The following is a 24,395-nucleotide window of genomic DNA, read 5'->3' as shown; positions in this document are numbered from 1 at the left end:
GTAACCCTGGGATTTTAGTATGATGGACGCAGGCTACAAAGTAGAGACTGAATTAATGCATGGAAACTTACAAAGTTACTTAGATCAAGTAATTTTGCCCATATTTGTACATTAGAAGCTTTGACATTAGGGTGTGCGGTTCTAATTTGGTTTGAGGTCTTATTAGGAATCAGAATCGAATTGAAATTTCGATACTGTTTTGGTTTGGGTCTTTATTGTTTTGGTTTCAATTCGGTATTTTTCTCATTTCTTTGGTTTCGGTTTGATTCTCGATTCTTAAAATAATTTTATATAATTATTTCTTTAAAAAGTCATATTTGAATTAAAATTTAAGTTTTGAATTGGGTTATTAATAAATAATATATCATATAATATACATTTTAATTTTTTATTAATTATATAATATTTAACTATAAGATACAAATATAATTAAGAATTAACAAATATATAAAATAATAATATATTTATAATTAAGAATTATAAGATAATTTAATATATTTATAACCAAAATTATTAAGAAAATATAGAGAAATGAAATAGAATATTAGGTTGTATTTAGTTCATAACCATATATACATATATAAATATATATAATTATATTAAAAATATATAATACATCTAAAAAAAATTGAAACACACATGTATAAATTCGATTATAGTTCGTTTCTGTTCTGTTTCTCAAAAAACTGTGCATAGTCCTATTTGATACATATACACAAAATCTCACCTCTCAGAGGATGGTGGAAGACACTGACTCTTTATTTGGACGAGGTGAATGAAGGTTTAATAAAGTAAGGTATGATAAGGTAAAGTATGATAAAGTACGATAATAATTTATTTTATGTTTAGAAGGGAGGTAAAATAAAATAAGATAAATGAATATTTAATAATATTGTTTTATTTGGAGGGGAATATATTAAAAAGTAAGGTAAAATATGAATATTATAAATATATTATTTTTATAAAATAATTTAAAATATAAAAATAAAAAAGAGGTAATTTTGAGTTTCTAGAAATTAATAAAGAATAATATATAAATATAAAAATCTTAACCCCTTCAACCCACTAAATTCGTGGGTTAAAGAAAAAAAGGATTTAAAGGGTCAAAACTCCCTAAATAACAATAAAAAAACCATCTCTCTTATATACTTTCATCTCAATCAATCTAAAAATCCCGTAAAGCCTTACTTTGCTTTACTTTACTTTACCCTCCAAACCCCTCCATCCAAACAATCTGTAAAAATCTAGATTTTTATGCACAGATGTGGTTCTTATTTAGTTGTGGATCATGGTGCTTTATAGGCTCAACGAAAAAGGTAACAACCTTCTCTCTCTTGTTTCTAGAGAGAAATTTCTCTCAAATATTATGATCTCCCCTTCTGATTACCTCTTGAATGAGTTGAGTTCTTCTCCCCGGTTGCTTCCTCTGCCCTTTGGGGCAGGGCAGACATCTGTTTGTTTTCTCCGTCTTGACTTGGGGCAGGTCTCCCTTATTTGGGTTGGGTGTAAACAGATTTAGATTGTGGTTGTTTTGCAGATTTAAAGGAATTGGTGAGAGCAAATTGAAGATCTGTAAATATGTATGAAATAATAATAATAATAATATATCATGTAAAAAATAATAAAAAAATATGTATGAAAATATTAAATTACGAATATCTACAACATATTTAATTGTGATAATTATGTTAATTGACTTCATTATGGTGTTATTGAATATCTCCTTAAATTTCTCATAGCCACTTAGAGTCATTCTCTATATTTAGTAACATATATATAAATGGTGATTTTATCCATTAATTATATGAAAAATTTTTATAAAAAAAATTACCCATAAAAAAACGAATTGCTTTAAAATAATTTATTTAAAATATTAATTAAATAAAAAATAACTTCTTTTTAAATTTTTTTGACTTCTTAAATCTGATCAATAAAAATTGATTCATTAAAAATATTAATTAACTAAATATTTTAAAAGAAATTCGTGTAATGCTCGAGCATTCAACTAGTCATATATATTTAGGAACTGGGGAAAGTGTAGTTGTATGCTAACATTATGGTAGTGATTGAAGCTAAGGGCAAAATCTGGCAACTTGAAAGCGAATAAATAAAGCATTCTTGAAGTGATTGAAGGAATTAAAGGTATAATTTGTTATAATTTTATTTTACTTTTTAAAATATTGAATTATATAAAAAATTTAGGCTGCTCATGGTGTTTACAATTTCAACAATCTTCCTGTTTGAGAATAACTGAATCCTAATCTTAAAAAAAAAAGGAATAATTGAATCCCAAACTTCTTTTTCAGATTAATATCTGAGAAGAAGAAGAAGAATCCCCTCAACCTTTTCAGGTTTGTTTTCTTTTTGCTTCTTTAAAAATTTTATTTTATTTTAATAAGGGAAGAAACAAATTCATTCAGAGGAACATCCCACAAATCAATACTTTTATCTGACATTGGACCATTTTATTTTACTCTGTCTCTGAGACTATGTCTCTTCCACCACACCCTACCATCATTCATCAAGAACTCCTCTGATCCTCTCCCAAGAAAAGTATATATATGACAAGAGTTTACTAGAGAAGCATCCATTTCCAGGGAGAGAGTGTTCCCATAAGAATTCAGTAGTAGAAAGGGAAAAGTTTACTTTTTTGACAGCAAAGTTAAGAATCTATACCAAACCCTCTCAAGATTTTCTTTCATCTTTGGGCAAAGATTAGGAATCTTCTTTCCAAGACTTTTAGATTTAGGCTAAGAATCATTTTATAGTTTCTTGCGGGGTGTTATGGCATGCCTCAAGAACAAGAATTGGATTATCATCCAAAGGGTTAATCTTTTTGACACTTTTCAGTTACAAAAGATTGGACCCCACCCCTCTGCTTTTCTACAAATGGAATGAACTTTCTTCGTTAATTTGTCCACCAGAATGAGTTTCTCTTCTTTCTCTCTTTGGCTTCTCCTCATCTTCTGCGTCATATTTTCCAATGGTACATAATTTGAATTTCATTCATTTTTCTTAGGAAGATTTTTATGTGCTGGTCTTCTTCTTGGAAGAAGGATGTGTTGAATTCCAATGATCAATGTCATGATATTTAGTAATTTAAGATTAAATATCTGAAGGGTTATATTGGCGCAATTGCATCATCTTTGCTGGGAATTGCTTTTTAATTCTTAAAATAATACTGTTTAGCACATAATTTGCTTTTTATCCTCAATTTTGTTGATAAATTTCTATGATATTTTGGGGAGGTAATTGATGTACTGCAGGTTTGAAGAATGGATATTCAAATACCTAAAGCTTATTTAGTATGCATAAAAATTGATTTAGGAATCCACATTTTCATTTCTATGCAAGTAGCTTGTTATACTCGAGCTAAATTTTACCGAAATTGATAGAATTTGAAGCTTGTCATGATGAAACTCTGTCTGACCTTTGGTGTATCTTTCCTGCAGTTGTTACGGTGAATGCATTCAAAGGAACATTTGGAGTAAACTATGGTAGGATAGCGGATAATTTACCTGCACCAGGTGTTGTGGTGACGCTTCTCAGAGCTGCCAAGATTAAAAATATTAAAATCTATGATGCTGATCATGAAGTCCTCAAGGCCTTCAAAGGTTCTGGCATTGAAATAATAGTTGGAATTGGCAATCAGTATTTGAAAGAAATGAGTGTAGGCGAGGATCGCGCGATCAGTTGGATCAAAGAAAATGTGCAGCCATTCCTTCCTGGAACTAAAATTGTTGGAATTACTGTAGGAAATGAGATATTGGGGGGTGACGACCATGAGCTCTGGGAAGTTTTGCTGCCTTCTGTCAAAAATGTTTATTCAGCTCTTCGGAGGCTGGGTTTGGAAAAGTCTGTTGAGGTCTCCAGCCCACATTCAGAGGCTGTTTTTGCCAGTTCCTACCCTCCATCTGCATGTGTTTTCAAGGAAGATGTTCTTATATACATGAAGCCGTTGTTGCAGTTCTTCTCGCAGATTGGTTCTCCTTTCTACATAAATGCCTATCCTTTTCTAGCCTACAAGAGTGATCCTGAGCATATTGACGTTAACTATGCTCTTTTTAAATCAAATCCTGGAATTGTAGATACAAAGACTAATCTACACTATGATAACATGTTTGATGCTCAGGTTGATGCAGCTTATGCTGCCCTGGAAAAGGCAGGGTTTCCCAAGGTGGAAGTCATAGTTTCTGAAACTGGCTGGGCGTCTCATGGAGATGCAAATGAAGCAGGTGCTACATTGCAAAATGCTAGGACCTACAATTATAATCTGAAGAAACGGCTATCTAAAAAGAAGGGTACCCCCTATAGGCCTAAAACTGTGGTGAGAGCTTATATTTTCGCATTGTTCAATGAGAATTTAAAGCCTGGGCCAACTTCTGAGAGAAACTTTGGATTGTTCAAACCTGATGGAAGCATAGCATATGATATTGGATTTACGGGACTTAAAGAATCATCTGCAGTTTCATATCTTCTTTCTTTCAAGGTATAAAATTCCTGAGTTTTTCTGAAATTCACTGGATTCCCTGAAGTTCTATTTTTCTTCCTCCCTGAAATTTTTTCCTTTTTTTTGGCTTTCAGGGCATTGGAGCTTCCACTTGGCTGGGTTCTTCCTATTCATTAGTTTCTGCAACCTGCACAGCAGTTCTGCTATTAGTTTCAGCTTTATGACTGGTGTCAAAAGGTCTAGAGCTTATTTTACCCATGTTCAGTACGATGGTGCAGCAGGGCAAGGAAATGACTTCAGGCTCTTGAATTTGCTAATGTAGTTTGTAACATATCAATGTGTAACCAATTCATTTGCTGATCTTGTACAGACAATTAATTGTTGAATCAATTGATCACTGAATAACTGCGGATTCTTATTTTTTCAAGTATCTTTTGCAATGGCTAGATTTAACTATTTGGATTTCATTAATGGGCTGGTTGAGGCAATCTTGGTCTGAACCTTGCCTCTGCTGAAATTATCAAAGGAAGCAAATGTCAAGGAAATTCCCTATCGTTAGAGGACATGAAGTTTCCTTGAAAGTTTTCTATGACTAATTTGTGAGCACAAAGTCTTATTTGTCTGCATTATAAAGTCTAACACCGTAGGTGAAAATGCAAGAAATATTCAAACTCCCAGCATCCTGGAAGTTTTGCTTAGTTGGAATCTTTAATATTCTAATTTATCACTTTCATAGAGCCCACTTCCAAAGATGTTGAAAGCTGTATATGATTTCTATAAAAAGAAAACTAATTTGTTATAAAATTAACTTGAATTTTAGAAATTTGAATTTGTAGTTTAATCCAAACTATATAATAAATCTGGACTGGTTAAAAAAAAAAAGCAAATTTGTGTTTAATTTTAAATTTTATAACAATCAATTGAAATTTATAATAATTATCATATGTACGATCAAATTAACTTGTTCTTAACTCAACCGAGACATCCATTCAACAATATACGAGGTTAGTATGAAATCATTATGATATCATAATTAATTTCTTATTTGAAGCTAAGGACAAGTCAAGGCATCAGCCAACAGTGTACGGCCCAAAAAAAGGTAGAATAGTCTTGGCCTTGGAATCGAAAGTTCCACAATGGCTATTCAGCGTTTAAGAATTGCATAAAAGGTCTCCGGTGGCGGACTCGCTGCATATAAACAAGACCGGCACTGTTGCTTACCGTCTATGCCGGTTGCCTCCTTGTCCAGTCTCCCTTCCCCCGTCAAGGCCGCGTCTAATTGTTACCAACTCCTCGTCTTCACACCGTCCTTTGTGCATATATATGGTCTAGAAGCCATGTGACCTTGGCATTAATCTCATTGAGCTGGACATAGTTCCAAGCAGAAATTAAGAAAAGGTTCCAAAGAAAAGGAAAAAAAAATTAAAGAAAATGGCAAGGTTTATTAGTGTAGCTTTCGGGTTTGTTTCTGTGGTTTTGCTGCAGTGTGCAGCGGCACAGACGGTGCATGTAGTGGGGGATAACATAGGTTATTGGACTATTCCACAGGGTGGTGCACAAGCTTACACAAACTGGGCTAATGGCAAGAATTTCGTTGTTGGGGATATCCTAAGTAAGTCTAATGAAGCTCTAACTTCAGTTCAATAATATATATATATTGGAAAATATGCATAGTATATATAACCTTGTTGAATATCGATTTTCAGCTTTCAACTTTACTACCAATGAGCACGATGTACTCCGAGTCCAGAAGGATTCCTTCGATGCATGCTCTTCTTCAAATTCTATTGGGAACGTAATCACCGCCGGCCCTGTCAACATCACCCTGGACGACGCTGGAGATCACTACTATATCTGTACATTTTCCCAGCATTGTCAATTTGGCCAGAAACTTGCCATCACTGTCTCGTCATCAGGAGGTGCACCAGGAGCCTCACCGCCCTCCACCACCCCTAGACTGTCCCCACCAACCACTCCTTCACCCACAAATACCCCCGCCCTTTGCCCACCTGATGCCCCAGCAGGTGCGCCCACAAGCCCTTCAACTCCTCCAGGGGCAATGGGCCCCAACGTTAACACCCCTCCTCCACCAGGATCTTCATCTTCTAAGGTCTTGGCTGGTATCTCTTTCTCCACGTTGGCTGTCCTCATGGGCCTTTTCTTCTAGGCTAGGGTAATGCTATACATAATCATACAATAAAGTTTGAATATTTGTTCGATAGAGATCAATTTGGCCTTATTGATCTCTAGGTGTCTATTGTTATTATAGACGTTCTTTTCTTCTTTTAATTCAAATTCAGATAGGTCATTTCCAAGGTATTTATGTAGTTAGGTCATTTTCGAAGTATTTATGTATTCTTTTTTCAGGCTTAGAATTGATCAATAAAATCAGAGGATTGATATTTATGGAGTTAAATTTTTCAAAATTTTTGTTTATAAAAATTTATTACTAACTCAAATTTAAATTTAAGAACTTATAAGAGGACTAAAATTTAGACTCTGATACCACTAAATTAAAAATAAAATAATAAATATAAAATATACCCTTGAGTCCTTTGCTGCGTACGCTGAACTCAAATACACTTTTTTTTTTTTTTTGCCAAATTTTCGTTCATGCGCCCAATCTGAACATATTTTATCTATCTGTCCACTTTGCCAATTAACTTTTAATTATAATACATATCTTGATGATTAATTTAAGCAAGAGCATAATCAACTTTATAGAACAATAAATTATGACTTTGCAAGGATTACAATACAATTAAAACAAAGTGCATGCCTGCTCTCAATACTAAATACAATAGGGTACGTGCCCTATCAACAAGAGGAAGGGATCCATTCCTTCAATTTCTTTTTGTTATGGATCGATTCTTTTCTTTCACCTAATCTCCCTTTCGATGGAGACCATGCATTATATGCTCTTTTTGCCCACCAAAACCACTAATGCTGTATTAATTCTAACTCGCATTTAAAAAATAATTTCTCTTTTTTTAAACTAAATAAATTAATTTATCATATATAAAAATTGATTCATCATATAATTAATTAAATGAATAAAATAACGTGAAATTCTTGTCTATACCTGGTTCATTATAAACCTAAGATAAAAATATGTAAAATTTATATATTTAATAGATAAGTGTGATCATACATCTTGTGTCTTCAATCAATAATAAACTATATCTAAAAAAAATCCTAAAATAACACATTTTTTACAAGTTGCAACTCAACCAGAGATTTTTCTTTCTTTCTTTCTTTTTTTTCTATTCTCCTTTTGCCGTCCTGCAAATGATATGCAATCTCCTTTTTCCTGTTGATTTTTTTTTGGTAAAAAAAATGGCTGAGATGTGACACGAAGCACATTACAAGAACTAATCTATTCATTAGAAAGTTTAATAAAGGTGAATTTATAGTAATTTCTCATGTCTTGAAATAGAGTTTTATGTACCTTTTGTGCCCCAATATATACAGTTGCTGCAGAGTGGACCTCCTTCAATGGATATTGATGAAAGGAATATAATAAGAAAAAAGATAATGGATAAAGCAGAAGTTAGAATTGTATACAACCACAGAAAATATTGCCGACATAGCTTAATTTGGTTTAATTTGTAGAGCTAAAAATGTTGCATTAATTACATCAATTTATTGATCTTTTTCACTTACATATAAAGAATTGTGTAGGGAAGAATGAATTACTCTAAATTTGTAAATTGAGAAATCCCAATTAGTAGTTTAAACTAATTTTTAATTATTGATAATTGGGTATAATTTAGTCATTAATAATTTCTCTTATTCTAAATAGTAATGATATCTATGATTATTCGGATTAAATGAGTGAATTTAATACAATATATGAAATTAATATTTAGCTCATAATACATGTGGAATAACACGATATCATATAGAATGAGAGATTAAAGGTGAAAAATGATAAATGAAGTCTATTTTTCTCTCATGTGTTTTGCCATTATGTTGTTGTGCTTATTAATTAGGTTGCATAATGGAATCTTGTGAAACTAAATCACAAAAAAGAGGGGCAGGAGATAATCAAAATTGGAAAAAAAAAATCACATAATTTTAAGGACTTCATAATTAATAAATGACATAACTATCTAGCGTGATTTGGTCCATTAATTAAAGTATATTATTCACCTAATAGGTATGTAACATCCTCACTGTAGCAATTCCATACATTCTACTGTTCCGGTGACCGGTGTCGGTTCGGACAGCTAGAATATCTGGAAAAATATTTAGACTAGAGTGAGGAATCATAAATAACTCAAATATTAATAAGAAAAATTTAGGAAAAATTTTAGAAATAAAATACAACCAAGTTGAATGAACCGGTGCCCTAGCGATAGGTAACCTAGTGGGAAGTTGCGGTCATCGCAGCTAAGAGCCCTAAACCTTGAAGAAAATTCATAAAATAATTTTTGGGACTCTAGAGAAGAGTCATTGAGTTTCTATGGCATTAGAATGCCAAGAAAAGGCTTAGAAAAATTTTTAGATTGGTACAGATGATTTTAGCTCAATAAGCCAAACGGACAGCATTTTGGTCATTTCGTCTTCAGAAATGATTTTTGGCCAACTTGTCCAGTTAAGTAAATAATTATTATGATATAAATTTGAATAAATATTACTAAAATTTAATTGAAAATGAGTAGAAAAGAAAAGGAAAGAAAATGAAGGAAATTTGAAATTATGACATCACATGATGTCATTAAAATGCCCCCACCAAATCACATTGTGACACATGTCTCTAAACCACTTAAAATGAGTAAAATGGACAAAAAAATTGAAGAAAACAATCTGCTTCTTCTTCACAAATGAACCAGCTCCCTCTCTTCCACCATTGAAGCTTCACCAAGCTTCCAAACCTCTACCAAACCACCTCAAAACCCTAACTTTCCTTCATGAAATTTTGTCCCTACCACTAAAGCAAGCTTTGGACAGCAAAAAGAAAGGAAGAAAGTGAAGTTTTGAAGTCTTGGAAAGTGACTAAGTCAAGGTTAGTGCCAATTCCTTCTAAAAATTTTTTGTATATCTTATGTGGAGTAAAAATTGAGTGAGAAAATTAAGTAGAATTAAATAAAATTTGCATGATGAATTTCTATCAATTTTAGCAGCCTTATGGTCTCTTAGGATTTCATCAATTTGATTGCATAATAATTGTGTATGGCTACCATTGAACATGATTTTGGTGTTTTAATTTATGGATTGCATGTATATAGAGAATTGAAATTTTTGGAGTTAGGGTTTGGGTACCAAAATTTGGATTTTTTTTATGTATTGGTGAAAAGAGGTTGTAATGGTCAATTAGTGACCATTTGGTCATATTTGAGTAGGAAATTAAGTGAATTGTGCCAAGGAATTGAGATTAGGTATGTTGTCCAGTGTGCACTGCAGGTCTGGATGTGAGTCCAGCAAGTTTGCGCAGTTGTAACTTAGGTTGTGTAAGTTCAATTGGTGTAAGGCCAATTGGACATGAAATTAGACACATAATAGCACAACTTTAATGAAGGAACTCTGTCCAGAAAATAAACTTAGGATGCCCTAAAAATTGATGAAATCTGGGTAACACACATTCTGCCTGGGCAAAATGATCAAATGAACAATGCATTCATTTGGTCATAACTCAGTGTAGAAAGGTCCAATTGACCTGAAATTTATGTCAATGAAATGCTTAGATAATTTAGAACAACTTTTATGTTGAACACAAACTCTAATTCTGAACTTAACCAAATGAAATTATTGGCCAAAATTGAACTACCAAATCTGTCAGAATGGTATTCTGCCCAGAATTTTTGGGTAGATACCAATCTAGCCAATCTTGCTCAAAGTGGCATATCTTGAGCTAGAAAACTCCAAATGGAGTGATTCAAAAAGGGAATTAAAGAAGACACATAAATGAATAACTTTCATGAGGACAATATTGCCAAATTCTTACTGAAAAATTTACCAATAGAACAGTAAACCAAGTACTTAAAATCTGAAAATTTTAAACAACCAACCCTAAGCTTTAAAATGGAATTGGCAACCAATGCCAATAACTTTAGAATGCAAAATATGGTATGTTGGTGATATTAGAACCAATATACCTATTGTCTATGAAAAGTCAATATTTTAGTTGACTAATGAAATGAATAGTAGCCATAAAATTTCAATTTCAAAGAATTACATAAATTAAAAGTGTTAAATGCCCTAGTAGGCCTAGTGTGATTGGTTTGGATAGGTTGGCATGCCAATAGGATTCTGATAGCAGTACTGCGTATGACTTCATGCCATTCTGTGATATGAAAGCCTATGGCTATACTGATTATGATGTTATACTTGACTTTATGCCTTATTGCTTTTATGGCTTATTAGCCATTCTGTCTGCACACCGTGAGACACATTGTGACCGATGGTGTGACGGCCCAAGGTACCTAGTACCCAATGCTAGTTTACTCGTTTATCAAGTCCGGTCAATTTGTATAGGTTACTTGGACATGGAAAAGTATGAATATATTGAATTGATTATTAAAGGAAGTAAGGAAATTAAATATTAAGATAAAGAATAAGAATGATTACAACAATAAAAAGAGGCTCAAAATCATCAAGAAAACGATTAATAAAATGCTAGAAAGAGTTAATATCATAAAATGTAATTAGCCTTCGACTAAACAGTAAGTTAGTAATTATTTATTTCTTATAAGCACAATAATTAGAAAATTTTTACTTTTACTTGCATATTATATTTTCTTGTATTATTGGCACCACTAAGCTTTATACTTAGTGCGTCGCTTTTGCAATGCGTAGGTACTGAAGATTTAGACAGAGAGCCCAGTAGACCATAATTTTGTGTCACCTCTGAGTGCATTGGTAGGACATTAGGTCCCATTTTGGTATTTTTTACTGTTTGTATTTTGTAATTAAACTTTTATTTTCTCGTGTATAGTTGAAACTCATGTAATATATTTTGGTATTAATGCAAATATTTGTAAATTTATAATTATAAATGAAAATTGAGTATTTATTTATGTTTTGAGATGTAAAATGAATGAATGACAAATGGAAGTATTTTTGAGAATTGATGAGAAAATTGGGAGTTGTGGAATTGAATGACTATTGGAAGTATTTTTCATAGGTTCTGAAGAATTGTTTTCTTCATTTTTAGTCGGTACTTTGCCGGATTTTCTATAAAATTTCCAGAACCTCAATTTAATTTATAATTTTAATAAATGATCTAAATGAGATCAATTTCATAAATTTCACTTAATAATTATAAATAAATAAATCAAGAATGGATAATAATAAATGAGATAAAATATGGTGTTCCGACACACTGTGTGGCATATCTTGGCATACACTGTGAGGTATAGTATGGTGTCAAGGTATTAAGGGTGCATTCGAATTTCACTCTACATTCACGACAAGAACTATTAACGAATGACATTACAACTTAACTTGGATTGTTCTAATAGTTAAAAACACATTACTCATCTAATAGGTATCAAATTTAAGTTCTCAATCCCTACTTTCTTTGTTAAAAAAATAATAATAATAACAACATTATAACTTTTGTTTTCTTTTCTTGAAATGGCAATGGGATAAGTATCCCATTCAAATTTTCTTTGTTTCTAGTATGAAAATTATATTTATATTGCAATTATTGCTCAATTTAAAGCAGGAAGATCACATGTGGATTAAGAGGAAAAAGAAAAGGAAAGGCATATATGAGAACTCTTTAATAATTTAGTATGGAAGTAGGGCCAAAGTATGATATATTAAAATTAAAGTATGGTCAAAAACAAAACTTCCAGCTTTAATTATTTGTGTTTTGAACCAACCTACCAAATTGCTCCATATGGATTTTCCTGTTTTTGCTTAGAAACCAAACAACACCTTAATAAAAGCACAAGAAAAGAAAGAACAACAACACCACTAATAATAATAATAATAATGATGATAATGAAGAACCAAGGAAAGATATGGAATTCATTTAAAAGACATATTGAATTTAGCCATTCATTTATCAATTTGATATGTATAATTCAATTTTCTTCCCCATTCAAATTGGTTGAAACTCAAATGGATTTAACTAGTAATTTATATTTTTATTGGAAAGAAAAATTAATAAATTAAAAGAAAATTTGTAAGATATTCCAAATTATGTAGCCTTATGATTGAATTTTAATTATCACTACTAATACAATGGTTGGTAACAACTAACAAGTTTTTTCTTCTTTAGAAATGTATTTACTTTTTAAACTTTACAAAAAAAAAAAAAAAGAAAGTATAACTTAGTGCCATGTACTTTAATGTATTTTCGATTTAAGAATTAAAAAAAAAATTGTGATAAATTGATGATTAAATTATCACGTCATTAGCATTTTGGGAATAAGTGGTTAACATATTTAATTACGTTGATGTAACGTTAATATGATATACCGACATTAACTCACATTTGACGTGACATACAAACGTTAATGTAAATTAATGATGTGATGCTGATATCAATATGTTATATCAGACGTGATGCTAATATCAACATAACATATTAGCTCCACGTGATTTACTTAACAGCATTAGCTTTTTTTTTTAATTTATTAATTATGCGATAATTTGATATTTAATTAATCGTAAAATTTTTTTTAATCCTTAAATTAAAAAATGCAATTGTACTAAATTATACTTTCCTCTAAAAAAATATATAAGAACACAAATTTACATAATACTAAATTGTGCTTTCTCCTAAAAAATATATATATTATATAGTTTCATGATTCTATTTAACTATGATGACCCGAGTTTTGATGAGTATTTGAAGAGCATTATAAAAGGAGTGCACTTCTCCCTCGTTGACATGTGCCCTATCTATGAACTTACATAGTTTGTATATGAAAAATATCCTTCACCTCACTGGAAATCTCTCTCTCTCTCTCTCTCTCTCTCTCAATTAATAAGAAATAAAATCAAGAAAATCTGGATGCGTACACCATGCATATCATAAACTATAAAAAATGTGCCTGTGGATGGTGGGTTTAGTTTGTGGACCATGACGTGGGTTCATCGCTAACTCTCCTTCTTTGTTTGCGTCTGTGAAGCCAGGATGCCTCCCTTTAGTCACGTCATTTTTCGTTTTGCATTTTGAACTTGTACTCTCAAAATTATCGGGAAAAATGAATAGACATACATAGACAATGAAATATTATTAATTCCATATGAACAAACAAGCTCCTCTAATCCCTCCTCATCTTCATAGAGCATTACACATGTCGTTTTGATCATTTAATAAAAAATCAAGAGGTTGAGGGCCGACACATGTGGATTCCCTATCAAGGGACAACTCCACCACTGCCATCACATTACCCGAAACCTATCTTTCCCCCAAAAATCACCATCACTGTTCCTCTGCGGTCGGGGACACCTCGGTCCCATCCTCCACATAATCATCACCATTGATCTGATCAAGCACCAGAACCAATCCCATGGCAAACGCCCCATCAAAGCCAGGCCTTAGGCGGAGAGAAAAAACATCCTTGCCAAGCACCACGTTAGTGGAGGCATCCACTTTGCGTTTGATGTCAGCCACAGATTCTTTTTTTGTATTCAAGATTGTGCAGCATCTATTCGCGAAGGACCCTTCTATCTGGTACTCTTCCCCTGGATTCTCATACACTTCTACGGCCACACTGCACCGTCCGATTATTGATGATCTTCTTACGCTGAAGATCGGTTTCTGTCCCTCTGTTCTTTCCCCTATATAGCCTTCCCATCGGTGATGTAGGCTTGGTCTCTGTTCAAATATGTCACCGATTTGAATCAGTTGGTTTCAATATAAAAAATTGAAATAAATCCATACCCAGAAACGAAATTAGAAACTACAGATAATACGAATAAGAAATTTTTAATTTTTTTCCACTTTTGTGCTACGCAATCATTCATAAAACTCAATGACTCGGATCCGATGAACTGGAAACTAGGAAACAAAACATACCCATAAATCCAAATCACATATTAAGCCCATTCTCAATGAATTCATTGCGTTGTGATATTCGTTGAATGGAAGTGGGAGAGAAAGATTATACCTTTTTCCTCACAGTGAGAAGACAACGGCCATGAGCGTCCATGAGAACTACTTCACCGGTATCGCGGGTACCAGGGCCGTAGGAATCAACTCGGAAGACTAACTGACCACTGCAATCGTAGACGGTGAAGCCATCATTAGCAAAGAACAAAGAGGTTTTAAGCACTGTGAGATGCTTCTCCTCTTCGTATACAAACCCACTATCCACAACCAACCCTCCCTTCATCTACTTTCCTCTTTCTTCTGGGATCTTAAACGAAACTCACTTTGTTTGTAACTTTGGCGTTCGCCTACGGAGAAATATGACCGTTTGGAAGACCAGAAGCGTTGAAGCGAAAATATATAATGCTCGCAAAGGAAGCGAGAGAGAAAGTAACGCGTACGGTACCCGGGGATTAATGCTCTAATGTGCGGGCTAGGAGTAGAATATCTCTGGTCACTAGATCTCTCTCTACCTCCCCTCCTTGCCCTCTCTATGTCCTGATTTATAGGAAAACTTATCTTGGGAATCTTTGGACAGCTAGAGTATGGTAGTGGGACAGGAATACGTTTAACTTTGTTTTGATGTGTGGGTGAGTCGGCTCAGTACTAACTCGAGCAACTGGGAGAGTGATTTGAATATTGTTGTGGTATTGAAAATGTGGATTTAGGTAAAGCAAATCTGGTTCGTAATGTTTTGATATTGTAATTAGTAGTGAAAGTGAGATGCTTTGAAGATATATTAGTTATTTTATTTTCTTAAAATATTTAAAGCGTGGTTTGTAAAAATATATAGAAAGTAAGAAATAATTTCGAATTGAATTAAGTACAATAAAGTTGATAATTTTTTACACGAATCGATTATACGACACAAATCGATACATAGTTAAATAGATTTGAATTTAGCATAAATAGATTCAAGTCATAAAATGGGTTATGACACGCTAAAAATCAAGATTTAATCTGGTTGATCTGCTTAATTCGATAAGATACGCAACAACCTATTTATTTAATTTGCTTAACAGTTAACTTATTTTTTTTTATCCATTTAAACCTATTATGATCATTTTATTTATAATGAAAAATATAATTTTATGCTTAATATCTTATAATTTATATTTTTTTATTATTTTTATAAAACATTTGATATTAAAAGAAAATTTAAATTCTTGATAAATATCATCTATATTAAACAAATTACATAGTGAATAAAAGGGAAAAATTAGACTCAAACATTATAATTGATTTCATTATAACTACTCATTATATATATATAAATTATATGAGGCTAAAAAAATAAAACTACATAGCGATTCTAAATTTTTTTTTTGAAAATTGTTAATATTTAAAAACAAAATTTTATTTATTTTAAGAATAAAAATAAAGGATTAAATTTAATAAACTTTAATATTGATTAAAAAATAATTTCTATAAATATACTGATAAAATAAATTAGTGATATTATTAATTAATTATTTATTTTTATATAACTTTAATTTAATTTGTATATGAGGAATATCATATATAAAATTAAAATATAATGTAATCAGTTATTAATTATATGATTATTGGATAGACTTAGGTTCAAATCCTATCCTCTCCCTTGTATCCATTTCAAATTTTTTAAATAAACAAGTAACATGGGTCATTAAACGGATTTACATTGATCATGTCATATAATTTATTTAGATAACTTGTTTGATAAATGAGTTATTAAACGAGTTACACGGGTCGTGTTTTATGACATGTTTAGATGATCTATTTATTAAATGGGTTATGTGGGTCATGTCGTATGACATGTTTAATAAATAGATCGCGTATGAATTGAGAACTTATGACACGATTAATAATCATGTTGTATTCGGGTCGAGTATAATCATGTCGTGTTAAAACGAGATACGACTCATTTAGACACGACATGATACAAATTGCCACCTCTAAAATAGAAATAAGAATTAAATTAAATTCAATCAATTATTTTCAGCCACGAGAACAATATTATCAAACAAGCATAGAAATTAAGCATGCAAGCCCATTGCAGCCGTGATGATCATAGCACAGGAGCCACCAATTCTTTTGCGGCAAGACTGGAAGGTCTTGAGGTTCGAACCGAAAAGCAATGGGCTTCCACTTTACTCGAGTCAAGTCCTAGGCAGAAATGTAAGCTGGCATCCAGAGGTATGAACAAGGCAAAGATGAAGTTAGAAGCCATACATGCCCATAATAAGGCTAAACCCCAACCCCACTGGCTGTCATAGAAAGTCATGAGAGCCACAAACACAAATTTATGGGCAGGTGGCAATAATACAAAACTAAAGTCAATTCCCCATTTGTCCACCTTCCACCGCCACTCTATTTTCCTTTTTCTTTCCCCTTCATTACTCAATAAACAGAGGAGCAAAGATTTGTTCAAATGTTAGTACCAAATCCTGTGGGACACATCTAATTATATCTCCATCTTCAGTAATCCTTTAAATAATCATGAAGAGAGAATTTTGGGGTGTCTTTAAAGTGATTATGTTAGCAAACAATTTTTATAAATACGGGAAAAAAATGGAAAAAATACTCAATAATATTAGTATATTATAAAAGTATGCTTAAATTTTAATTGGCATTTCATACATATACAAGTAATTAAAATAATTTCAGAGGTTGGTTTCGTGTTGATTTGATTAAGAATTAGAGGCATTTCTCCCTTTCATGGTAGGTTAAGTTTAATTATCAATTTGACTTCCCCCCTTCAAATTAATGACTATCTTTATGGATTTAAAATGCATAGATTTGATAAACAAAATACTAATTAACGAAATACATATTATAAAATAAATTTTGTTGCATAATATATTTTTTTAATCAAAGATAATAATGAAAAAGAATTAAGTCGGCATACTAATCGAAACAAAGAGTACTTACTCGAAGGGATTACACCTGAAAGAACAGTTATGAATCACTCTAGAAGTCAAGAAATGGGCTATTCTATTGCAAGTCCTTACAAAAAGAGAAAGAGAACTTCTCCATAAAGATCAATATGGCAATAATGTCCTTAACAATCAGGTGGATGTTGATTGGAATAACGCCACCTTGGATAGCATTCATCACAATTTAAGAATCACCTTCAATCACCTAAGCCTTTCGCTTCACTAGGAAGGATTGCTTCACAACAAGCTAGGCATTGCAGAATAAGAGGATTCATGATGTTTTGGAAGGTCTTACAACTCCAGGCCAGAGAAAGGGTTTGGTGATTATGAGCAATGGCGACCATTGAGCTCAAATTCCTCCCCTTACCAATAACTTCATCAAAATTAATCTTAATGCAGTCTCGAGTCGAAGGGGACCAAGATGAAGAAATCTCAGTATCTCCGATAACTTCTGAGCCATTAGAAGAGGTAACGCTAGCTTTTGAGCCTTAAGAAAATCCTCATGATGATTAATGGCCTTAGCAATAATGAGTGTTGCATAATAAAAAGAGTTTCAAATGATATTGTGATAATTAATAGTTTATTTAGCTAAAAAATATAATAAATTTTGATTAGATTCTATCCATTTAATTTAAAATAATTTATAATTTATTTTAATTCACACAAAATTCAAAATAATTTAGATATACCCAATCCAATTACTATTTTTAGGAAAAAAAAATATTGGCTACATCAGTCTAGCTTTAATTTTTCTATGATTATATTTCAACTTTGTAAGAACTTGTTATGAAAATAAAATTAAATTAAAAATCATTTTCCCACTAATGCATCTTGGTAGAAATTTGTGTGGCTGACTTAGATTAGTAGTTATAATAAATCATGAAACAGCCAAAATACCTCCCTCAACATGCCTTGTTGGCAAGATGTTTATTAATCTAATATCAGGTCTCGAGTTCGAGGGTTGGTCTTGAGATGGAAGAGAGAAAGAACAAAAAGAGGTAATAAAAAAATACCTCCTTTTATTTGTCAATAAATTTTCTCCATCCATAATGTTGGCTACCGATTCCATTACCCTGCTTCAGAATTTTGGTCGTTTTATTTGCCTGTAATTATATTTTAACCTGTGAAAATCTTGTTAAAATGAAATTTAAAAAAATATATACATATATTCCTAGAATTCAGAAATGTATCTTTGATAGAGCGTCTTAGAAAATTCTTTCAGTCCTCAGTAAGCACGAAGCAGTTCATACATGTTGCCAAAAAAGGTAGGTCAAGAGGGCTAAAAGTGGAGCATTTCTTACCAATAATCTTGGCAAGAACAAGTTCCATTGCTGAAATGATGGAACCGATTCCGATCCCTGACAATAATTTCTTTATCAAACTTGCCTGAGACATGCTTCAGGAAGCAATGACAGTCGCGACAAGTTCGGACATTTTTCATGATTCTTATGGTTCTTCTGTCCTTAAACCTAAGAAGAGCAAAAGCAACCGCTAACTTTTCACTGTGATAGCTAAGACTATGCTCTTTCTCCTCCTCTTCAATGTCATGAAACACATTGGAGGTATGTGGTGTATACCCCTCATCTCTAAGACTATCAATTATACAGACTAGGAATTTCCTGATTTCCTCTGATTCAGGATGAGAACTATCTCCTGATACAAACTCATGAATCTCCTCGTCCACTGTCAGCAAGCTATATCCAGGTTTCTTACTAATTCTCTTCTCTTGCATGGAGGTTCTAAGCTCAGCTTTTTCAGTGTATCTTCCAACTTCACCATAAGCGTTTGATAGAAGCACATAGTCGCCATCGTGATGGGGTTCTAGCTGATTGATCTTCTCCTTTGCTTCCTCTGCTAATGCAAGACTGTTATGATTTACACAGGCTCCAAGCAGAGTCCTCCAAATAATAGCATTTGGTTTATAAGGCATTCTTTCTATGAATTCAAAGGCCTCGTGGAGCTTGCCTGCACGGCCTAGGAGATCAACCATACACCCATAATGCTCAACTGTGGGTTCAATACCGTAATCGGTCTTAATGCTTTTGAAAACTTTCCAGCCATCATCAACAAGACCACCATGGCTGCATGCTACTAAAACACCACTAAATGTAATATGATCGGGTCGCAAATTGGTTTCTCGCATCTCATAGAACCCTCTAAGAGCCTCCCTGCATCGTCCATGCACTGCAAGCCCGCTAATCAAAGCAGTCCAGGTTAACACGTTTCTTTCAGGCATCTTATCAAACACTCTGATAGAATCATCAACAGAGCCACATCTGGAATACATGTTGATGAGAGCAGTACCCAGTGATACAGTAAGTTTCAACTTATTTCTGAAAATATAAGCATCAATCCACCTACCCAATTTTAGTACCCCTAAGTTAGAAATAGCAGATACAACGCTGAGCATTACCACCTCATCAGGCTTTATATTCCCATCAAGTTGCATTTTTTGAAACAAAGCCAAAGCTTCTTGGGCAAGACCATTGTTAGCCAAAGAAGCAATCATGGAAGACCATGAGACGAGGTCTCTATCAAGCATTTCGTCGAACACCTTAAAAGCAACATCAACCAAGCCACAATACCCATAAAGATTAATCAATGCGTTCTGTACATAAATATTAGTATCAAAGCCCAGCTTTACTATTAGTGAATGGAGGTCTTGACCCATTTGGAGGCGAGAGCAGGCCTTGAGTGCAAAAGGGAAAGTGAAGTGATCGGGCGAGACGCCAGCTCGGCGCATGTTAGAGAAGAGGGTGAGAGCAAGGGAGGGAGATGAAGAAGCATGGGTTCTAATGAGGCTGTTGTATGCAAAGGTAACTTTTGTACCAAACAATGGGTTCACAACCATCCTAAAACTCCATGGATGCAAATGCTAGTGCTCAAGACGAGAAGCGTCTGCAAGTTTCAGTCCTGATCACTGTTATTTTAGATATGTCAAAGTCATAATTATCTCACTAGGAAACAAACTCTGACTTAGGACAAATATAGAGCTGTAAGAACAGACTCATTCGATATAGACATAATATGTGGTATGTTATAATTGGAGTTTCAATAACATATATAGGGATTCACTACTCAGCTAAAACATTACTTAAACCCCTTACTCTTATTTTCTATTTGTTTCTTGTCTCTTTTTCCTTTTCTTGATTTCTCTATCTCATACTAACTTAATCATAAGAGTGCTAAATGGAAAGCCCCCCATGGCATCTAACCCATCATTGTCTTGTTAGGAAAGAAGTCGTAGACTATAACATCACTCAAGCAAGCACCCAGAAGTAGTCGTAGAAGTATCTAAAGCGCCGTATTTTCCTATTCTCTTAAACAGTATCTTGTACACATGTCTCTCGTCCAAATATTCCGATATCACAAAATTATAAAAATAATATATAATTATTTACCTATCTTAGAAAATGGCAGTTAGAACTAACACCCCCCACTAGCTCTTTAACATTTTTTTTTTTTTGCTTTTATTCAAGTGATTAATTTATTGTAGCCAGTTCAATTTTAACTTTGGTGATTTAATAGAAATTTTATAGGCTAAATGATAATGGGAGATAAATCTATAATTATGGATAGAGACTTCTCACTCTCTGTACTTAAAATGATAGATAACCAATCAAATTATCCTAATTAAAGACTTCATCTTGTAGGGGTTTTTTTTTTTTTTAATTTATACTCTGACTCTACCCTATAAGGGCATGATCTGCTAATCGGAGAGGTTTTTTTTTTTTTTTATTAAGTGGAAGGCAAGAGCCTGAAACAAATTCTTTATCATTAACCAAACTAATTAATGAAATAATAAATGAATATAGTATTTGAGGAAAGGGTTCAAGATATCATTGGATATATGTTGAAAACCATGCATGCACATTTTTGGCTATGACTATGGTGGTTTGGAGGCTGGACTCTGGAGTTGCCGAATGTAAATTTGTATTGCTTCTTTATTGAGAAAGGTTCAGAAAATAAAATTAGAACATCAAAAAAAAAAAAAGAAACTGTAATGTTGATGTATTGATTGATTGATTGATGATTATGACACATTAAGACTGGAAAAGTTGTGGCTGGATTTGGATACTGACTGTTATACATTCTGCCGGCACAGGTCACAGACTCACAGCTGTTAAAGGTCACAGTTATATTAGAAGCCCTGATTAACACATCTACGAAAAGCTGAACCCATATAACACTGACCGCTAACTTGAAAAAAGAATTGATATCACAACAGGAACTGAAATTCTCAACTTGCTAGATCATTTTCATTCAAACTTACAACCTGACAAAATTCTAAAAAAAAAAAAAAAAAAAAAGAATTAACTCTACATTGAAGGCAAGTAACAGTAGCCGCTTTTCCATTCTCTAGACGTAGCAGACTAGCAGCAATATTACAGTAGCCCTGGTAGTTTAGCTTGGTTTTTAGCAAAAACCCAGATGAAAATAGTACCCAAATGGATGAGGAACCCATAGTATTGGTTCAATTCTGCATTGGGTATCTCACTCCAGCTGCTAACAGTCTCTGCTGCTCAAGCTGCAGTGTGTAGTGAACAAGAATGTTATTGAGACATTGCAAACAAAAAGTGAAAAAGGAAAAGAAACTGGGAGAGGTCCATAAAAGTGTTGGAAAAAGCTAATAATGTGAAATCGTACCTGGAACAGTTCGTGCATCTTGTTCTTGAGGTAGCAGTACTCGTGCTCCAGCAGCTCCAAAGCTCTCAAGCATCTGAAAGTTAAAACCAACACATACACATGTCAAAAACGCCTTTTTAGCTATATCTGTCCCTCCCTCTTTGGTTATAGACTTTAGTAGGGCAAAGTAAAAAGCATAAAAAATGGATAGTGAAAATGAGGTAGATAGCTAGGCTGAGCCGAGAGAGAAAGAAAAAGATTTTACCCAGCTCGATTGTTCTGCTCAGAAGCGGCGCGAAAGGCAACACACACATTTCTGACTCTTTTGGCGCCAATACTAGAGCTACTTCCTATAAACTGATTTAAATGGATTCCCATTTTCTTGTAGTCCGAGCACTCTCTATCCATCCTGTCCCATCAACATTGCCACCATTATTTACTCCACATTTGTATGCATTACTCAAATTTGAAATGAGAGAGAGGGAAAGAAAACAAATGTGGATAGAGAGAGAGAACTTTGGCTGCAGATAATGCTATACATATGGATAAAGACCCAAATTTGAGTTTCCTCCTCGTTTTGTATATAAAAAATAGGATTTAGAACCAGTTAACAATGGAGGACATTAGTTTAGTGAAATTATAAACCCACCAAGCCAAAAACAAGTCAAATTGTGTTCTTTATGCGCGTGCGAAATGAAGATAACCCAAGAAAAAGTAGAGGTGAAAAACAAAAGACATCGAAGCCAATAAATCATGTTATAATTGCAAATTGCTTTTACACGCGTGTACTTGTGAAAAGAATATAAAGAAAGACAGAAGATGAAAGATTGTTAATTACAGTAATCCTCTGAGATTCCTCAGGAGCTTCTCCGATTCATGGAAGTAGATATTCACAACTTCTGATACAAAGTTCGGGGAGCTTTCATCTTGAAGCTGCTGCAGCTGCAAGAACTGCTCATCCAGCACTCCCTATAAACAAAACCACAATTCAAAATCATCACAATTATAATACTTCATATCTTTTCTGCTGATCATAAGCTAGCAAAGGAAAAACTAAGACAATACTGAAGAAGAAGAAGAAGAAGAAGAAGAAGAAAGGTGATCATTACCTGGTGAAAGAGTAGTGCAAGTAAACGGTTCATATCGGCCCGCAACCGATCCGCACCCAACCCAAGCATCCACACAGGTAGACCCGTTTTGGCTAATTATGCAATTGATCAAGAAGTTAAAAGTTTTTCACCAAGGTTTGGGTGTCAGCTTCTCGAGGGTTTAGGGTTCTGTGTGCTTTTTGAATGGAGGAGTTTGAGTATCATCTATTTAAAAGAGTGCCTTCTCCTCCTCTGGGACCTCCCCACCCCCTTACCCCACCATTAAACAATTCTTTTAAATTCTGTCACTCCCAAAGTGTGATGCACGCGCCAACTACAAATATTTTTAACACCTCAAAGCTTTTAAGAAAAAAAATTAATATTAAGATTTAATTTAATAATATTAGAGTAGTTTTGAGAATTGTGAAATTTCACGTTGAAATCTTAATTAAAATTAATTTTATTAAAAAATAAAATATATCTTTTATATATAATTAAAATTATTTAAAAAAATAATATAAATATATCTATCATAATATATGAAGGAATTATTTTGTAAAATTAAATTGCGTAGATTTTCACATGAAGGTGATTTTAGGCCAACAAATTAACTAATCCTTCTCCTCATGTATGCCTGCTATTTGAATCTAACTTCTGGAAAGTGCAGTCACGCACAAATGGAGAGAGTGAGACTGGAATTTAGAAAGAGGGAGGGCGTGCAGCGTGGGCCTAATCGAGGCGAGTGAATGCGGGGTATCAACCGGACCAGGCTGCAAAAACATCAGAGATAATGGGGTTGAGAGAAGGGGTGACTTGCTGTCCCATTAACCGGCCACCTCGCGTGCAGCCTGTTTTAGCAGGCTGGTGCGGCGTTAAACCATCACTTCCGGCCGACAACTGCCTGAAGCCGGTTACTTGTCAGTCACCCCACACCCTTCCTTAAAAATTAAACATAATAATCTAAATTATCAAAACAACCTTTTCACTAATAAAAAAATGGGGAAGATTTTTCCTTTTTTTCTTTTTTTACACTCCAACTTTCCTTTTTCCATGCCCCCAAACATCCTTGGGCAAGCTTCTAGTTTTTTACTTTACTTTTCCTCTGACTTTCTCGAGAAAAATGTTGTAGGATATGGGACTTACAGAGGGGGAAAAAAAAAAGAGCTCCCGGTAAACAAGGCTTGGCAGTGGCAGTGGCAGTGCAAGACACGTGGCAAAATGTGTTAGTGATTAAAATTTTGTCTTGTCTGGAACCATGATGATGG

The 24,395-nt window shown here is 33.4% G+C and overlaps 5 protein-coding genes across 7 annotated transcripts; 2 read left to right on the top strand and 3 right to left on the bottom strand.

The window, feature by feature from the left end:
* Nucleotides 1-1,167: 1,167 nt before the first annotated feature.
* Nucleotides 1,168-4,877, top strand: LOC110658979 (glucan endo-1,3-beta-glucosidase 14). 3 transcript variants are annotated; one of them, XM_058148846.1, is made up of 4 exons: nt 2,056-2,142; nt 2,307-2,351; nt 3,453-4,489; nt 4,585-4,877. In XM_058148846.1, the coding sequence occupies exons 3-4, from the start codon at nt 3,665-3,667 to the stop codon at nt 4,672-4,674; spliced, it is 915 nt and encodes a 304-aa protein (XP_058004829.1). In that variant the 5' UTR covers nt 2,056-2,142; nt 2,307-2,351; nt 3,453-3,664; the 3' UTR covers nt 4,675-4,877. The 3 variants fall into 3 exon arrangements, with proteins under 3 accessions (XP_021672488.2, XP_058004829.1, XP_021672478.2); XM_021816796.2 differs by lacking the exons at nt 2,056-2,142; nt 2,307-2,351 and adding an exon at nt 1,168-1,316; XM_021816786.2 differs by lacking the exons at nt 2,056-2,142; nt 2,307-2,351 and adding an exon at nt 2,385-2,986.
* A 918-nt stretch (nt 4,878-5,795) lies between these two features.
* On the top strand, nt 5,796-6,817 carry LOC110659730 (cucumber peeling cupredoxin). Its single transcript, XM_021817767.2, has 2 exons — nt 5,796-6,062; nt 6,157-6,817. Exons 1-2 carry the CDS (start codon nt 5,882-5,884, stop codon nt 6,615-6,617), a joined length of 642 nt encoding a protein of 213 aa, XP_021673459.2. The 5' UTR covers nt 5,796-5,881; the 3' UTR covers nt 6,618-6,817.
* Nucleotides 6,818-13,626: 6,809 nt separating this feature from the next.
* Nucleotides 13,627-15,007, bottom strand: LOC110658963 (protein LURP-one-related 12). Its single transcript, XM_021816765.2, has 2 exons — nt 14,521-15,007; nt 13,627-14,228 (listed from the first exon to the last, which is right to left on the bottom strand). The coding sequence occupies exons 1-2, from the start codon at nt 14,743-14,745 to the stop codon at nt 13,833-13,835; spliced, it is 621 nt and encodes a 206-aa protein (XP_021672457.2). The 5' UTR covers nt 14,746-15,007; the 3' UTR covers nt 13,627-13,832.
* A 3,695-nt stretch (nt 15,008-18,702) lies between these two features.
* LOC110658953 (pentatricopeptide repeat-containing protein At4g21065) lies at nt 18,703-20,684 on the bottom strand. Its single transcript, XM_021816760.2, has one exon. The coding sequence runs from the start codon at nt 20,265-20,267 to the stop codon at nt 18,714-18,716; it is 1,554 nt and encodes a 517-aa protein (XP_021672452.2). The 5' UTR covers nt 20,268-20,684; the 3' UTR covers nt 18,703-18,713.
* Nucleotides 20,685-21,512: 828 nt separating this feature from the next.
* LOC110659715 (pseudo histidine-containing phosphotransfer protein 6) lies at nt 21,513-23,317 on the bottom strand. The gene is made up of 5 exons (XM_021817754.2): nt 23,152-23,317; nt 22,881-23,011; nt 22,308-22,451; nt 22,064-22,136; nt 21,513-21,944 (listed from the first exon to the last, which is right to left on the bottom strand). The coding sequence occupies exons 1-5, from the start codon at nt 23,218-23,220 to the stop codon at nt 21,891-21,893; spliced, it is 471 nt and encodes a 156-aa protein (XP_021673446.1). The 5' UTR covers nt 23,221-23,317; the 3' UTR covers nt 21,513-21,890.
* Nucleotides 23,318-24,395: the final 1,078 nt, after the last annotated feature.

This window comes from Hevea brasiliensis, chromosome 6, assembly GCF_030052815.1.
Source record: "Hevea brasiliensis isolate MT/VB/25A 57/8 chromosome 6, ASM3005281v1, whole genome shotgun sequence".
Taxonomy (NCBI): Eukaryota; Viridiplantae; Streptophyta; class Magnoliopsida; order Malpighiales; family Euphorbiaceae; genus Hevea; species Hevea brasiliensis.
Note: the sequence above shows the minus strand (reverse complement) of the source record. Positions and strands in the feature narration are given on the sequence as shown.

Coding starts and splice junctions, on each gene's coding strand:
- LOC110659730 (XM_021817767.2), top strand. CDS start 5,882: ATGGCAAGGTTTATTAGTGTAGCTTTCGGGTTTGTTTCTGTGGTTTTG. Junction 6,063..6,156: donor CGTTGTTGGGGATATCCTAA/GTAAGTCTAATG, acceptor ATCGATTTTCAG/CTTTCAACTTTACTACCAAT.
- LOC110658953 (XM_021816760.2), bottom strand. CDS start 20,267: ATGGTTGTGAACCCATTGTTTGGTACAAAAGTTACCTTTGCATACAAC.
- LOC110659715 (XM_021817754.2), bottom strand. CDS start 23,220: ATGCTTGGGTTGGGTGCGGATCGGTTGCGGGCCGATATGAACCGTTTA. Junction 23,012..23,151: donor TTGCACTACTCTTTCACCAG/GTAATGATCACC, acceptor TTTTGTTTATAG/GGAGTGCTGGATGAGCAGTT. Junction 22,137..22,307: donor GAGCAGAACAATCGAGCTGG/GTAAAATCTTTT, acceptor TTTAACTTTCAG/ATGCTTGAGAGCTTTGGAGC.
- LOC110658979 (XM_021816786.2), top strand. CDS start 2,926: ATGAGTTTCTCTTCTTTCTCTCTTTGGCTTCTCCTCATCTTCTGCGTC. Junction 2,987..3,452: donor CTGCGTCATATTTTCCAATG/GTACATAATTTG, acceptor TCTTTCCTGCAG/TTGTTACGGTGAATGCATTC. Junction 4,490..4,584: donor CATATCTTCTTTCTTTCAAG/GTATAAAATTCC, acceptor TTTGGCTTTCAG/GGCATTGGAGCTTCCACTTG.
- LOC110658963 (XM_021816765.2), bottom strand. CDS start 14,745: ATGAAGGGAGGGTTGGTTGTGGATAGTGGGTTTGTATACGAAGAGGAG. Junction 14,229..14,520: donor TTCTCACTGTGAGGAAAAAG/GTATAATCTTTC, acceptor ATATTTGAACAG/AGACCAAGCCTACATCACCG.